General features: G+C 44.8%; 5 protein-coding genes across 5 annotated transcripts; 2 read left to right on the top strand and 3 right to left on the bottom strand.

Annotated features, from left to right (window-relative positions):
* The first annotated feature begins 1332 nt into the window (after nt 1–1332).
* On the top strand, nt 1333–8077 carry LOC6595469. The gene is made up of 4 exons (XM_002020866.2): nt 1333–1469; nt 1553–1765; nt 1843–3396; nt 6320–8077. Exons 1-4 carry the CDS (start codon nt 1442–1444, stop codon nt 8059–8061), a joined length of 3537 nt encoding a protein of 1178 aa, XP_002020902.2. The 5' UTR covers nt 1333–1441; the 3' UTR covers nt 8062–8077.
* LOC6595470 lies at nt 4247–5729 on the bottom strand. The gene is made up of 2 exons (XM_002020867.2): nt 4982–5729; nt 4247–4915 (listed from the first exon to the last, which is right to left on the bottom strand). Exons 1-2 carry the CDS (start codon nt 4990–4992, stop codon nt 4300–4302), a joined length of 627 nt encoding a protein of 208 aa, XP_002020903.1. The 5' UTR covers nt 4993–5729; the 3' UTR covers nt 4247–4299.
* A 635-nt stretch (nt 8078–8712) lies between the features above and the next one.
* LOC6595557 (ubiA prenyltransferase domain-containing protein 1 homolog) lies at nt 8713–11421 on the bottom strand. The gene is made up of 2 exons (XM_002020869.2): nt 10422–11421; nt 8713–10338 (listed from the first exon to the last, which is right to left on the bottom strand). The coding sequence occupies exons 1-2, from the start codon at nt 10845–10847 to the stop codon at nt 9700–9702; spliced, it is 1065 nt and encodes a 354-aa protein (XP_002020905.1). The 5' UTR covers nt 10848–11421; the 3' UTR covers nt 8713–9699.
* Nucleotides 11422–11958: 537 nt separating this feature from the next.
* Nucleotides 11959–13547, top strand: LOC6595558 (zinc finger protein 205). The gene is made up of 2 exons (XM_002020870.2): nt 11959–12290; nt 12350–13547. The coding sequence occupies exons 1-2, from the start codon at nt 12159–12161 to the stop codon at nt 13526–13528; spliced, it is 1311 nt and encodes a 436-aa protein (XP_002020906.1). The 5' UTR covers nt 11959–12158; the 3' UTR covers nt 13529–13547.
* LOC6595559 (glia maturation factor beta) lies at nt 13545–14906 on the bottom strand. The gene is made up of 4 exons (XM_026988363.1): nt 14787–14906; nt 14533–14626; nt 14205–14395; nt 13545–14152 (listed from the first exon to the last, which is right to left on the bottom strand). Exons 1-4 carry the CDS (start codon nt 14787–14789, stop codon nt 14024–14026), a joined length of 417 nt encoding a protein of 138 aa, XP_026844164.1. The 5' UTR covers nt 14790–14906; the 3' UTR covers nt 13545–14023.

The following is a 14906-nucleotide window of genomic DNA, read 5'->3' as shown; positions in this document are numbered from 1 at the left end:
ACCCATTGCTAAAATATACCATCTGGCACTCAGAAATATACCGTCTCACTTTCAAAATATCCCGTAAATATACTGACAACTTAACATATTATTATTAGCCATCACACATATTCCTCGGTTTGATATTCCGTTAAATATCACTAGCTAGATAGAACCCTCATCCCTGCCCACACAATTTTAACCGATTAATGAATTAATTTTCTACTTGACTGGCTTGTTTTAAATACGGCGATTTCTTTTTTTGCCCCTCAACAATATAGCGTCTAGTTATGATGAAAAAGAAACTTAGCCCACTTAACCCCCCCTGTATATAAACAGTTGAACGACTTGAGGTAAGTGGTGGCCCATATTACTAATTGTAAATTTTCCTTTTAGACCCATGCCAGTCTTCCTCTGAACTTAAAAAAACCACGATATCTTTCACCTGAGCTGCACTAAAATAACTCAATTTTCATTATTTTCGGTGGAATATTAAAATACCCCATTGGCTTACAATGGGTTAATCGCTCTCCATCGAGGATTGGAAACCATATTCCTCGATATTATATTTCGTGCAATATTATTAGCTAAATGGAACATTTTGCCATGCCCACATAATTTTATCCAATTAATGAACCTATTTTCTACTTGACTGGCTCATTTTGAATACTAGCTGTTATTGAATTTTGTCATAAAAAAGGTTGGAGCGAAACAGTTCAAACAAATAACACGTAAGAGAGTAATCATTTCTATTGTTCAATTTTGATATCCTGTTGAATAATTTCCATTGATTTATACATTTTTTACAAGATTGGCTGACTTAAAGTCCCACCTTTTATTATTACCTGTTATTCTAAAATAAGGCTTAAACAAATAAAGTCAAAGCACGGAATGTTACGTCATTGTTACTGGTCAACAGGTATCTATGAGTATGGTGAAATTGTATACCCTATTTTCTTTAATAATGTTAAAATTCTGTTTTCCAAGCTGTATTAAAAAGTCATGCTTTTTCTTGGATGTGTATATCTCGATCCCGATATCTATTCTTGGTCTCGTCTCTGTAAGAGGACCACTAACTGCAATATTTCGTTATACCAGCTTTAAAACAAAGACGACTAGTTTCTGCATTAATTAGAGCCTGGGATGACAAACATATCCTCAATTCTATAATATCCTTCTCCCTAGGGTATGAAGAATGTTGCTCAATCCGCGCCATGTTGAGGGACAATGCTGCTCGGTTTCTCGAATGTTGCAAGCAACATACGACGTAAGAAATCGGTATTGTTACGGTATATTTTTAATGGTCAGACCGTATATTTTAGCGAGAAATCCGCGGTCACACTGGTCCAGCTTTGTCAACAGTACGCGCAATACAATAAAAATTATAAAGTACGCATAAATTAAGAAACAATTGCCACAAACAAAGGCTACAAACTGAGCACCCAAGCAGTAGCATGTAAAGATGCTAAAGTACATCAAGAGGCAAACCAGTAAGTGACTAGAATTGGTGAATTTCTGTCCCTCTATGCAATGACACCAATCCGCGAAAAATTTCTTTTTTTTTTGGTTGCAGGCCGTCGTCGCAGCAGCGCCCACAACGCGGTGGCCACTGATGATGATGTGGACGTGATAGACTGTGCGGCGCAGAAGAAGCGCCATTCGCTGCGGTCCACAACCAGTTTCTGTGATGAGGTTTTTATGGAAGAGGAGGAAGGCGGCAACGGCAACGGCAACGATGGCGCATCCGATGCCGTCAGCCTGCTGAATGGCGGGGGCCCTGATGATGGTAATTAACCTGAACAATTGCTTATCACGTTTCGCACCTTTCTCTCTCAACGATTGTTTTTTGTTTTTCATTGGCAGACATATTCAAGTACAATTCCCGGCTCTCCATGAATCTGGCGGCAATTGTCAGCGAACCGAATTGTTTGAGCTATTTCATCCAGTACCCAGAGACGCGACAGGCCCTGCCCTTGATCAAGTTCTATCTAGATATAGAGAACTTTAAGAGGGCGGCTTTGAGCCAGACGGAGGGGGAGAACGAAGAGCCCGAAGCGCCTGCAACCAAAGCAGAACAAAAGCCAAACGAAGAGAAAGATGTACCTGAACTGAAGACGCTGTGCGATCTATCCATGCGGAAACCCCTCACGGACGACGAGAAGAGCCGCATATATGCGGAGACCAACAAACAGATCAAGAAACAGAAGGCCTGCAACGAGCTCTCGCTGGCGAGCATCAGCGATGCCATAGCCATCTATCAGAAGTACCTGATAGTCAATGCGAATCTGCAGGTAGAGCTGCCCATTGTTATCCTGGCGCACATATCCCTGCTTCTCTGTGGCCGGGATAAGTCGCTGCCGAACCATCCCATCCTTGCCAGCTGCTTTGATGAGGCCCGGGACTATGTCTTGGAGCAGCTGGAGCGAGAGCATGTGCAGGGCTTTCTGCAGAGCAGCTACTACTGTAACTACTGTCTGGAGCTGATCGAGGTTGAGGGCACCATTAACATCTACGATGTCCTGTACAGCGAGCTCGCTCTGTTCTACTTTACGGAGTATCTAGAGCAGCAGCAGGAGCGCGAGTGCCTGGAGTTCTGGATCACGGCCGTTAATTTCCGGAAGAGTTTCGCCGGGGATGAGGACCAGCAGGCGGCCCAGGCCGATGCCATGATCATCTACGGGAGATACTTCTCCCTGCAGTCAGAGTGCCGTCTGTGGATGTCCCAGAAGCTCCGGCTGCGCGTGGAGCAGGCCATTTGCGGTCCTGATGAGATGTGGCAGGCCTTCGATCTTGCCCTTCTCGTCACAGCCAAGTATCTGGAGCAGAAGTACTTTGCTGATTTCCTCAAGTCCCACATCTTCGACAATTATGTAAATGAACTAAAGGCGAAGCGGGGCACTCTGGTCACCGCCCAGGATGTGCCAGAGTCCAGCAACAACTCTCTGTCGGGGCTGCAGCACAAGCTGAGCCTGCGACGGGCTTCCAACGTCTCCGCCCAGCAGCGGCATCGCAAGACCATGTCCATGTCGGACTGCACGCACATCTCGCAGCACAATACCCTGCTGGCGGCGATGGATCACCAAACGAAGCCACCAGCAGCAGCTGGAAATTTGAACATCGATGCACGGCAGCTGACGAATCCACAGCTGCTCTGGCAGCGACCAGTGGGTGCTTTGAAATTTGGTTTTGTCAACTCCCTGGGACGCTACGAGCGAGACTTTGAGGCGGTAGATGCAGTGACGCTCAAGTCACAGCCGTGGTCGCTGAGCGTCAGCGGTAGCAAGATCAAAAATGCCATGAGGAAGCTGGTCAATCTGCCAGAGGACAATGTGCAGGAGGAGATTGCCTGGCAGGTGGCTGAGATGATTGTAAAGGATGTGACTAGCATTACCCTCAAGGGTGCCTCTGGGGTGCCATAAGACTCTTTCTTCCTCGCTGAAGTTGCTTTTTATTCGAATTTTAAGAAATTATTTCTCGATTTGTATACATAAAATTTTTAGGTTATAATTTTTGGCGCTCAAATCAAACCATAAGTGCACAAAGGATATCTCAACAGAAGCTCTCTCTTAACCCCTTTATATTCCACTACCACTCTCTTATGTACAAAATATGTTGAACAAATGCAACTATTTATTATTAACTATTTAAATATTTATGTTAATGCTGCTGTGCGCTTTGAAAGCCTATTTTGAAATCAGAACTAGCGATAGCTCATTTTGTTATTTAAAGCGACAATCGCAGTCTCAAATATATTCAAGAAACAATAGAAGCTAATTCCTAAATCGTAATCTACCCCAAAAAGGATCAATCGATCATCGCTCTCAAACCATTTCGATTTGATTTCATTCCGTTTATTTTCTTTTATCATTTTTAATATAGAATGTACTTTTTGAATATTTTTGCATACTGAAAAACGCAATGGAAAATGTATTGTTATTAATAAACTTTTTCTATAATCAAATCAGTTGTGTACAAGTTTGATGGGAATTGATTTTAGCTAAAGTAAGATATAAAGCAAGTTGTAGAGAAAAACGAATTATATATGATGCAGTCATCCGATGTTGATTCTTCAGATACGATACGATATCCGCGGTTGCCACATAAATATATGTAAAAAGATTGAGTAAAAACTAAGGATTAGTTCTGGATCGATTCAAATCTCATAGTTTTTCTGATTCAACAATGTAATGATATAATAAAGGAATGGCACATACAATATTTTGGGGAAAATGCATCGAAAATCAAACGGATGCAGACCATTTCTCTATCTCTTTGCCTTAAACTTTATTTAAACCAAGTCTTAACCTAACGAAAGTTCATCTAGTCCTCTCCCTTTTGCCCATCCTCCACATCCTGGGGGACTGCTCCCGTTTCGCTGAACCAGCGAAGGATGCGCAACATTGTCTTCGCGGAGTACAGACAGAAAGGATATTCATTGTAGCATCGATCCGTGAAGCCGCGCAACGCCAGACCCCGACTGAAGGCGCGTCCGATCTTGGCCGGAGCCAGCTCCAGCGATGATTCCAGGTAGTCCATGAGGAGCTCAGCCTCGGGAGCAGCCGCCTCGGCGCCGGACATGAGCTGGCAGATTAGTGACTGGAGGCACTCGAAGGGATCGCGCGAGAGGATGCGCTTCCAGTCGATGGCGGGCGGTGGAGCTCGATAAGGACCCCTTCCAGAGTCCGGAGTGCCTCGAACCCCATCCAGTTCATGCCTCTGTCTGTGATATGATGGCGCCTCTCTTCTACCACGAATCCGAGTCAGGGCGGCACTGGCCTGACCCGCCAGAGCTGGGAGTCTGTTTAGATTCAAGCCAGAGCTAACCTGACCCGCCAGCATGGTGATGCCTTGGATGGGACGTATCCTGTTCCAATCCTGTGCCAGCTGATGCATCATGTACATAGCCCCCAAGCCCATGGCAGCCAATAGTATGAATCTGCAGAGGATGATGTTGCGTCTTAGGGGGTTCCTCCTTTCACTTACAGATGTGGATCGAACCCACCTGAATCCCATGTCTGTATCCTGATGCTGGTAAAGAAGAGTCTGCTTGCGTGTCCTGTCACGACCGTTGAGCTTCGCTGTCAGCGTTCAAATGGGCAATCTCTCCGAGCTGCAGTCATGTTTAAGCTCCAAATTGGATGCCAAAAATCGATGCCAGCTGCCTACGATGCCAGGCTCCAGGCACCAGTCCCAGCTTCAGCTCCACTTTTGGCCCCTTTCGCGCAAAAACCGGAACCGCGCGAAGTTATCATCAAAACAAAGTCCATCCCACTGCTTTCCGCAATGGCGATGACATAATAGCCTCATCCAATCGAGTTGTCCAGGCTACCCCAGCCTTCAGTCTTCAGTTTTCAGTTTTCAGCCTCAATCTCGGTTGTGGTTTTCCTTTCGTTCGGTCAGCCACCAAACGGGTTTCTATCCATTTGTGCGTTTTCTTCGCTTTTCTTGTTTTCCTTGACTTTGGTTTTGGGGCTCTGGTTTTGAAATAGTACCGGGTAGCGGCTCATGCTCATGACCATTGCGGTGGGTCGGTCGGTGGGTTGTTACGTCAGTCAATCCCCTAGAAATTACTATTGAACTTTCCACACAGGCAGTGGGTCAGTTTTCGGTTCAGATCTGGGTCTATAAGGCTCCAAGGTAAAAGCTGTGTAATAATAGAGATGTTGCAAAAACAATGGGGGTCAGGAGTAGGTAGTAGTTTTCTGTAGATGGAGATTCGGGTTTTCGGATTGACGTTGTAGCGATTTGTAGGTAGTTTTTGTACAAATTCAAATTGGTTTTTATATATTTGATACTCACGAATTAAAATAGATTTTTTAACATTGTTTTTAATCATAAATAAAATATTTCATACTCTTTTAAAACGCAGCTTTAAAGTGGCTTAGGTATATTATATCTCCTCGCAAAATATGAGATATTGAATGCAAAATTCCTAAGAGATTTTCATAACTGGTAAAGAGCATATTCTTAGACTGTTCTGAATCAGCGAAATCTTCTTTAAGATTGAATTCAAAGAAGACGTAAAACCTGCTTTATATTCCATTTTGCACCCAGGTGATAATTTGTTAGAAACTGTTACAAAAGTGGTTAAGGGGTAAAGCTGAAGACATAGCTTCGTAAGAGATTGCAAATCAGTATGGGGAACATCTAAAGCAAATATCAACCAAACTTAGCTTCCATTTCTCAGACAATCGATGAAGGATATTTTCTGAAAAACAGTACCATTATGAATCCTTATTCAGTTCTATTGTATTCAGGGATAACTCGTAAATGGCGAACAAGAATGTATCCTTTACCCATTGATCTTCCTCTTAACTGCCCACACAACTCCCTAAACGAGTCTTTCGAAAAACTTTTCCGCCAATAAGAAAAAAAGAAAAAGCTTTTCCACAAAACATCTATAAAAGACAGACCGCGTCACGTCAGCGGATTCAGTCGATTTGGGTGAACGTCAGCCGCTGGACTCTGGGGAAGAGGAGACGCCGAAGTCGAAGCCGATTGCAGCAGAGTGGAAATTGCATAACGAGGAAAAGTGAAAGTAATCGTCGAAAGGAAAACATGTTTTATGCGGTCATCTGGATTTTCTTTGCCACCCTGTTGGCGGTGCTTTTGGGAGGAGTACGCAAGCCGAAGAGATTTCCGCCAGGACCCCGATGGTATCCGATTGTGGGTAGTGCCCTGCAGATCTCTCAGCTAAGATGTCGCCTGGGTATGTTCTGCAAGGTGATCGATGTGCTGGCCAGTCGGTATGTGAATCCCTATGGCTTCTTTGGCCTGAAGATTGGCAAGGATAAGGTGGTGATTGCCTACACAAACGACGCTATCAGCGAGATGATGACCAATGAGGATATTGATGGCAGGCCCGATGGCATCTTCTATCGCCTGCGGACCTTCAATTCGCGTCTGGGAGTCCTCCTTACCGATGGCGAGATGTGGGTGGAGCAGCGTAGATTCATTCTGCGGCACTTGAAGAACTTTGGATTTGCCAGAAGTGGCATGACGGATATTGTCCACAATGAGGCCACCTGCCTCCTGCAGGACCTCCGGGCGGTGGTGCGTCGTGAGGGCGGGCATCAGGCCCGGATCCAAATGCACGATCTGACCAGCGTCTACGTCCTGAACACCTTGTGGTGCATGCTCAGTGGACAGCGCTATGACCCGGGTTCCGTGGAGATAACTGAACTGTTGGAGACCTTCTTTGAGCTCTTCAAGAACATCGACATGGTGGGTGCGCTGTTCAGTCACTTTCCGCTCCTACGATTTATTGCTCCGGACTACTCCGGCTACAATGGCTTCGTCGAGAGCCATCGTGCGCTCTACTCTTTTATGAGCAAGGAGATCGAGCTGCATCGTCGCACCTATCGGAGCTTCGATGAGCCCCGCGATCTGATGGACAGCTATCTGCGTGCTCAGGAGGCGGGCAACGACGACAAGGGAATGTTTTCGGACGAAAGCCTGCTGGCCATCTGTTTGGACATGTTCCTTGCTGGGTCGGAGACCACCAACAAGAGTCTCGGTTTCTGTTTCATGCACTTGGTCCTGCGGCCGGATATACAAGAGCGTGCCTATGCCGAGATCAAGGAGGTGGTGGGTCTGGAGCGCATACCAGAGTGGACCCGGGATCGCTCGAAGATGCCCTACTGCGAAGCCATCACCCTGGAGGCAGTGCGGATGTTCATGCTCCATACATTTGGTATTCCCCATCGTGCTGTCTGCGATACACGACTGGCGGGCTATGAGATACCCAAGGACACGATGGTCATAGCCTGCTTCCGTGGAATGCTCATCAATCCGGTGGACTTTCCGGAACCGGAGACTTTTAATCCTGAGCGATACCTGTTCGACGGTCAGCTGAAGCTTCCAGAGGCATTCAATCCTTTTGGTTTTGGCCGACATCGTTGCATGGGCGATCTTCTGGGACGCCAGAATCTGTTCATGTTCACCACCACCGTTCTGCAGCACTTTAAATTGGTTTCCATCCCAGGGCAAATGCCGGAGGAGGTGCCACTGGAGGGTGCCACAGCTGCAGTGAAGCCATATGAGGTCATGTTGGTGGCCAGGACCCCAGAACAGGAATGCTGATCAATCAGCGTGGGGGTACTGAAGAAGAATTACAATTTAGAATTTATAGGTTTTCTGTTAAGATTCAGTTTTTGTTCAAACATACTTCTCATATAGGTCCTTGGCATATCATCTTTTTCTGGAAGCGTTCACTAATAAAATCTTACCACAATTATCGTAAGATGTTCTTGCATTAAGCGCACGGGTAAAGGTAATGGGGCTCGACTGTCCTTGAAATTAGTCTTGATCTAACATGTAGCACTTCCACACACAACTCATCAATCGGCATCTAACTAACACTTCAGCTGGCTCGTCATGAACTTAGTCTTGAGTTGGTTTTGAAGTTACTGCCATATTTACATACATATCGCCTTATGCCGTTAGCTAGCTTAATAATCTATATACAAAACACAATTTCATGTATACATTCTCTAATTAATATAGTTATCAATATTATTATTATAATTATTATTGTTCATTGTTGGTTGTGGTGTTTGTTTGTTTGTTTTGTAGTCTACAAAGTTTGCATTTAGTTTGGTTTTTCTCTTCTACTCAACTTCACTTCGTATAGTGATCCGATCCTCTGATCCTCTTTCAGTTAACAGAACAAAAACATTTAATACATATACGTACCTATGTAGAACAAAATAAATGAATGAAATGATTGGATCGTCTTGTACAATGTACCAAAAAACAAAGCGTACAAATTATTATTGCCACGTAAAATTGCTCAAAATTACACAATGGATTTTGGATACAAATGGATTTGACTTTTCTGCCTTCTTTCGGTTCTCTTCTCTCTATTCTTTTGTTAAAGCTATTTGTTATTGTTAATGGAAAACAATTGTTGCTCTTTCGACTTTCGTCTTTTACAAATATTTGTGTATATATTCCCCTTTTCTTTTTCTTTAAATTTAAATTTAAATTTGTGTTTTTCGCTTTCGATATTTCTCACTCTTGAGCCTGCCGCTAGACACTGGGCTTACATGATCTAGATGTATAGTATATTTTTATATATATATGGTGTATATAATATATGTAAAAACTCTAACAATGGTTACACAAAAGCAAAGCCAGCTTCCACACACGAATTATCCTTAACTTAGCTGCATTTCAAGCATTTCTATAAAGTAAATCTGCATTTTGATTCACACGCACACACGAAAAAACTTAAGTATCTGCTGCACCATTTATGGCTATGATTTTTTAACTTTAACTAACATTTCAATTCAATTCAGCTATTCATATATATGTTCAAGGATATATATAAGCTGATTACTGACTGTTGTTGCACATCGACATTCTTTTGGTCCGTGATTCCCAACGCGCGAGAGAGGAAGAGTATAGTAATGAAAGGTGAAATAAATAAAAGCGAGTATACAGTATAGGTAGGGTACATAGGATATGTTCAGTTCCAAATGATGTTTAAGACAAGACTTATTGGGAGACTAGCAAGCGTTCGAAACTTTTGTGCAACATCAAAACCTGCGCGAAATTGACACAAAATTACATTTCAGGTTTTCTTTTTCCTTTTCAATAGAACAAAATCACGAGACGAGGTTACGGCTACACTCATTGACTATAAAAACTAATGAAATTCCCTAAACATTTTGCAGCGATTTACGATTTGATTCCGTCGTCTCGTAGTAATCTCCCTTTTTAAACTTTCCGAAGCACAAATGTGGGCAACTGTTGGGCACAGCAGCAGGCCACAATATAAAGAATGCCAAAGAAGAAGTTCAGCTTGGCCGTCTGCCGCGGCACCAGATGCATCGTCTGCTCGTTACGGAACCGCTTCTCGATCTTAAAGGCCTGCGGGAGTGTTACAAGTGGCAGCAGGAACCACAGGGAGTACTTCAGGCCAAAGATGAAGAACAGAGAGTATGGTGTAAAAAGTAGCATGGCGTAGAGCACATGCGACGCAGTGCGTCCAATGAGTATGGCCAGGGTGACAATGCCCGCTTTGCAATCGCTCTCCGCATCGCGCGTATTGTTGCTGTGGAGGATGGCTTCCGTGTTGAGGGCCAGCGGTATGGCATAGCCCATTGTTGTCCAATCGACATGACCCGTTTGTGACATGAATGCGAATAGCACCGAGATGGGCCCAAACAAGATCAGGATGACCAGATCGCCCAGGGCAATGTATTTGAAACCAATGCCACCTGTGTACAGAAAGCTCGATGACAGACCACCAAAGTAGATCAGTGCCAGGTGCTCCATTTTGGCCGGACTGAGTACGGCGAGCAGCACGAAGCCCCCGCAGCCGGCCATGTATAAGATGGCGCCCAGCGAAACCACCTGAGAATGAGAAAAACAGAACATGTTTATAATCCATTAATTAAACAGCAATTAATATCGAGCCGATCCGATCGCTTGCTTACCTCATCCTTGGTGAGTATGTGATCGACCAGCGTGCGATCGTCAGCCTTCTGCTTGTCAATGCCTTTGATGAAATCGAAATAGGTGTTAACCACATTACCGGCACAGTGGACCGTGACCGCGGTGAAGGCAGTGAGGAAGAAGGTGAGTAACGAGAATTCCGCAGCCCACTGGGAGCGATAGGCCAACGCGGAGCCCAGCAGCGTGGGTACTAAACTGGCAGACAGCGACCAAGGACGCAGAGCCAGCAGATATGTTTTAAATTTCATAAAAGTACCCGAATTGGCCATCATCGTGGATGTCGTGGGTGCTGTTGACGCTTTCCCGTTCGTTGCTGTTGCAGAGGCAGTGCCATTTGGCTGATGACGGCGTTCCTGCAGCAGCTGCGTTGCGTCCGGTACCAGGCTTTCGTTTCTACTTGTTGCCATTGCAAGCTCCAAACTATAACTGGCGCGGAAATCTATCTATCTGTTCATTCGCTAGAACACACAAACTATTCTGCGTTTGTTTGACCTTCCACCGTGGGGTGTGGAGTGGGGTGGAATTGTTTATAAAAGCATAAATAATTCAGCGAAATATCTTGTGTTGTTGCTTCTTTTGCCGGCACATGGGCAGCTCTGCTGCGGCTGCAAATACGGCGGATTTCTACCTGGTCCGTGTATATGCCCGCCTAAGTGTGTGCGTGTTCTGCGCGTAGTTTCTCAATAATCGCTAATATTGTATACACAGCATCTTGCGACTGTGTGTTTGGTGTGTGTGGCGGCAGGGAGCTGGGGATGAATACGATACGGACTGGGGGTGGGGGCGCCTCCACAGCAGCAGCAGTGTCCCAACCACAAAATTTCACCGAGCAGCTCCAATTTTGCAGGCTTTAGTTCTGCGTGCTTTTCACGTCCTGCGCCGATGTCTTCCGGGCTGTAGGGCCAAGCAGGGACACTCTGTGTGTAGTGGTAGCGCCTGCTTTGATTGATTGATTTATGTATAATTGAATTTCACTCTTGCTCTGCTCTTTTTTTTCCCATTTATTTTAATCAAACAAATCAACTGTCACGTCAGCGCTAAACGAAATAAGGTCATACCTTTTTCTTATTTAGTGTGTTATGCCGGAGCCCTGCGCAACGATCTGCCAGCCCTGGTCATCAGCTGTTTTTCTGAACTGTTTATTATACTAAAATGACTATAGGGTATATTATATTTGTTGTGAAAATGGATGTGTGTAACATCCAGAAGGAATCATTTAGTGTATATAGCCGAGGCGATTGAGCCCTGTCTGTCTGTCCGTCCCTATGAGCGCTTAGTGCTTAAAGACTATAAGAGCTAGAGAAACGATATTTTGTATCCAGACTTCTGTGATATGTCACTGTTACAAGTGTATTTCAAAACTCCGCCCCGCCCACTTCCGCCCCCACAAAGGATGCAAATATGTGGCATCCCCAATATTGAAAATACGAGAAAACTATAAACGCACAATAATAAAGAATGACCATATATACCAGATTGCCGAATCTGGATCAGATCGCATCATTATTATAGCCATAAGGAACAAATCAATTTACAGTAGCTACGCTGCGCCTGACGATACGTTCAGTCACGTTTTCTGTCTCTCCCGCACTTTGTATCGCACAATGTAGTCATACTGACTATGTATATACATATGTATCGGGTATAAATGTAGAGTTGCGGTCGCAGCAGCAAGTCAAAACGCTCCCCCTCGTTAATTTTTCGGCCAGAGAAGAAAAATGGATTACAATATTCACAAAATCTGTCGCGTTTGCCTGGAGGAGGGCACTCCAGGACCGCTGACGTCCATCTACAGCACAGACTTTGCCATGATGCCCTCTGTGATGCTGATGCAGTGCGCCAAGATACGAGTATGAGTACCAATTAGAGTAAAGTAAATGTTTGTTTATGTTTATGTTTTTCTTGATAGGTCTATAAGACAGATGCTTTGCCGTCGGTTATATGCAATAATTGCATCTACCGTCTGGGTGTAGCTTTCCACTTTAAGCAGCAATGCGAAAACAGCGATCTGAGATTGCGTCAATATTTGGGTGTACTAGAGTCCTGGCGTCAGGATGCAGCCACCAACACGGACTTTGTAGAGAAACCCATAGCCCCGAGTCATATACTGATCTCCAGTGATGAGGAGGAGCCTGCGGACACTAAGACGAGCAAACGGCGCTCGCGTTATCAGCGCAAGCCGCCCGAACAGCACAAGAAACGCGGACCAAAACCCCTGCCCAAGATGCCACACACCTGCTACGAGTGTCACAAGAGCTTCAAGTGCATTGCTCAGCTTACCCAGCACATACGAACGCACACGGGAGAGAAACCGTATCAGTGCGGCTATTGCATCCAGCGCTTTGCCCAGAAGTACAATCTGAAGGTGCACGAACGTACCCACACGGGCGACAAACCCTTCCAATGCGAGATTTGCTCCAAACAGTTTTCAGCGTTGGGCAACTTTCAAGCGCATCAAAAGATCCACATCGGTGTGAGGGATCAGATCTGCTCGCTGTGCCAGAAGGGCTTCTATACGGCCGGTGATCTGTCCAAGCACATGATAACCCACACTGGCATCAAGAATCATCATTGCGATGTTTGTGGCAAAGCCTTCAGTCGGCGACGTGATATGCGATCACACAAACTGAAGCTCCATCCTTTGGAGTCCAGCACGGTCCACGATATTGTGGATGATGATGATGATGAGGCCATAGACACGGATCCCGTGGGTCTGGATACCCTCGACGATGATCATGCCCACTTCAAGTGTCCCGACTGTGATAAAGCCTTCGATACTGCCGACAGTCTTAGCTTGCACTTCCGCACCCATGCAGTGAACAACAACCTCCTGAATCTACCCTTGCCGCCTGCTCCACCCATGTCTCATCACTACCATCACCATCATCCGGCAGGGAGTGCACCGTCCTCGGCAGCCATGCATCATCACGATGCACTGCATCATCTGGGTCCACCAAATGCAGCCACACAAATGGGAATGGCCGCCATGGCTCACATGTTAGCACCACCGCCGCCGCCACCACCCACGCCCAGTGAGGGACGCTACTCAATGCTCCATCACACGGCGGCCCAAAGGTTGCACTACTAAATGGACGGCTTGGGGGTTTTAGATAATATGGAACACTTTTATTTATGTACGTTAATATAAAATGGAATATTTGCATGTTTGCTTTGTATCTTTACAATAAATACATGTAGAATTTGGCAAGCACAGCTTCTATAAGATCATTACGATTGCTAATGTCAATGGAAAGATCGTATTCTTTTCGTTATACCGACTTAAATGCAAAAAACTAAACACACTAAAAACTTCCTTATACGTATACGTATAGTGGTACATAAAATTGTCATTACTGTAGGTATATATAAAACTTATATATTGATTTGTGTCGTAAAAATTGTCATATATGTCAATATTGATTGGTTTGTTTGGTATTGGTATGCATCGTTGGTATTGGCTCCTGATCTGATCTCCAGTTTATAAAGTGTATACTATAGTAAAAGAATCTCCTCCAAAATAAGAGTCATCATAAAATATTGCTTTGAACAACGGCCTGTATGGGCGTGTCTATGTTGTGGTCCTCTACTTTAGCTTCTCCCTGAGCCACTCTTCGGTTAGTTCGTCCAGTTCTCGTATTTCGTAGACGCGTGTGAGATCCACCTCGCGCTGCAGAGCGCTCTTTGTGCAGGCATACATCATCTGCAGTTCAATCTGAAATCCCATTTTAATGGCGATGCTTTGTACATTCTGAAGGCGCACATACCTGGCTGTCCCTTGGTGTATAGAATATGAAGCACATCGGATATGATATACGCTGATCATCGTGCACCATTTTGTATGTATAGATAATATAGCGCGGCTGATGGCCTGGAAGTGTGTCCTGCAGCTCATCCACGGATATATCATCAATAAATTCATCCAGCACCACAGATTGCTTCTCTCTATCGACTTTCACTATTTTGGGCAGCGAAGGGGAATAGAGAAAGAGATCATCAATCAATCACATCCCCACTTAATTGGTTGGGGACACGCATAGGCCCCGGTCCTATATGACTATACTTTTAGCCATGACATGGAAATTTTTAGCTTACATATCAAAGCCGCATTGTTTTTACTTTTACTGAAGCGAAACTTTTTCAGTTCCTCCAGCACTTCGATGCTGATATCGCATATTTTGTTATCACCCTGTGGAGCAAAAATATCATATTAATTATAGATGCATAGAAACAGAAACCACCGGACCGGACCTTATCTTACAAAAGCAATCACCGAACCACAAAACACGCCCACAGGGCCATTAGTCATGCTTCTGGTAATTGATGTTCGACTTGGCCAAATCACTTACCATTGCTATAGTTAAATGGGGACTGTGGAAAACACTCTCCTCTGGGAACTTCTTTGGCAGGTCTTGAGGAGGATTTCTTGCTTTAAAAACTCAAAGTATCACTGGCCTGGCCTTTTGTTT

This window comes from Drosophila persimilis, unplaced genomic scaffold (genome assembly GCF_003286085.1).
Source record: "Drosophila persimilis strain 14011-0111.01,24,50 unplaced genomic scaffold, DperRS2 tig00000191-arrow-pilon, whole genome shotgun sequence".
Lineage (NCBI taxonomy): Eukaryota > Metazoa > Arthropoda > Insecta > Diptera > Drosophilidae > Drosophila > Drosophila persimilis.
This window is presented reverse-complemented; position numbering and strand designations above follow the sequence as displayed.

Bases quoted from the DNA above. Each gene is read 5' to 3' on its own strand.
- LOC6595469 (XM_002020866.2), top strand. From the start codon at position 1,442: ATGCTAAAGTACATCAAGAGGCAAACCA. The intron at 1,470-1,552 runs GTAAGTGACTAG...TTTTGGTTGCAG, and splicing joins GTACATCAAGAGGCAAACCA to GCCGTCGTCGCAGCAGCGCC. The intron at 3,397-6,319 runs AAGACTCTTTCT...TCCCTAAACGAG, and splicing joins GGGTGCCTCTGGGGTGCCAT to TCTTTCGAAAAACTTTTCCG.
- LOC6595557 (XM_002020869.2), bottom strand. From the start codon at position 10,847: ATGGCAACAAGTAGAAACGAAAGCCTGGTACCGGACGCAACGCAGCTG. The intron at 10,339-10,421 runs GTAAGCAAGCGA...TCTCATTCTCAG, and splicing joins ACATACTCACCAAGGATGAG to GTGGTTTCGCTGGGCGCCAT.
- LOC6595558 (XM_002020870.2), top strand. From the start codon at position 12,159: ATGGATTACAATATTCACAAAATCTGTCGCGTTTGCCTGGAGGAGGGC. The intron at 12,291-12,349 runs GTATGAGTACCA...TTTTCTTGATAG, and splicing joins TGCAGTGCGCCAAGATACGA to GTCTATAAGACAGATGCTTT.
- LOC6595559 (XM_026988363.1), bottom strand. The intron at 14,396-14,532 runs GTAAGCTAAAAA...TGCCCAAAATAG, and splicing joins AAACAATGCGGCTTTGATAT to TGAAAGTCGATAGAGAGAAG. The intron at 14,153-14,204 runs GTATGTGCGCCT...ATGGGATTTCAG, and splicing joins ATACACCAAGGGACAGCCAG to ATTGAACTGCAGATGATGTA.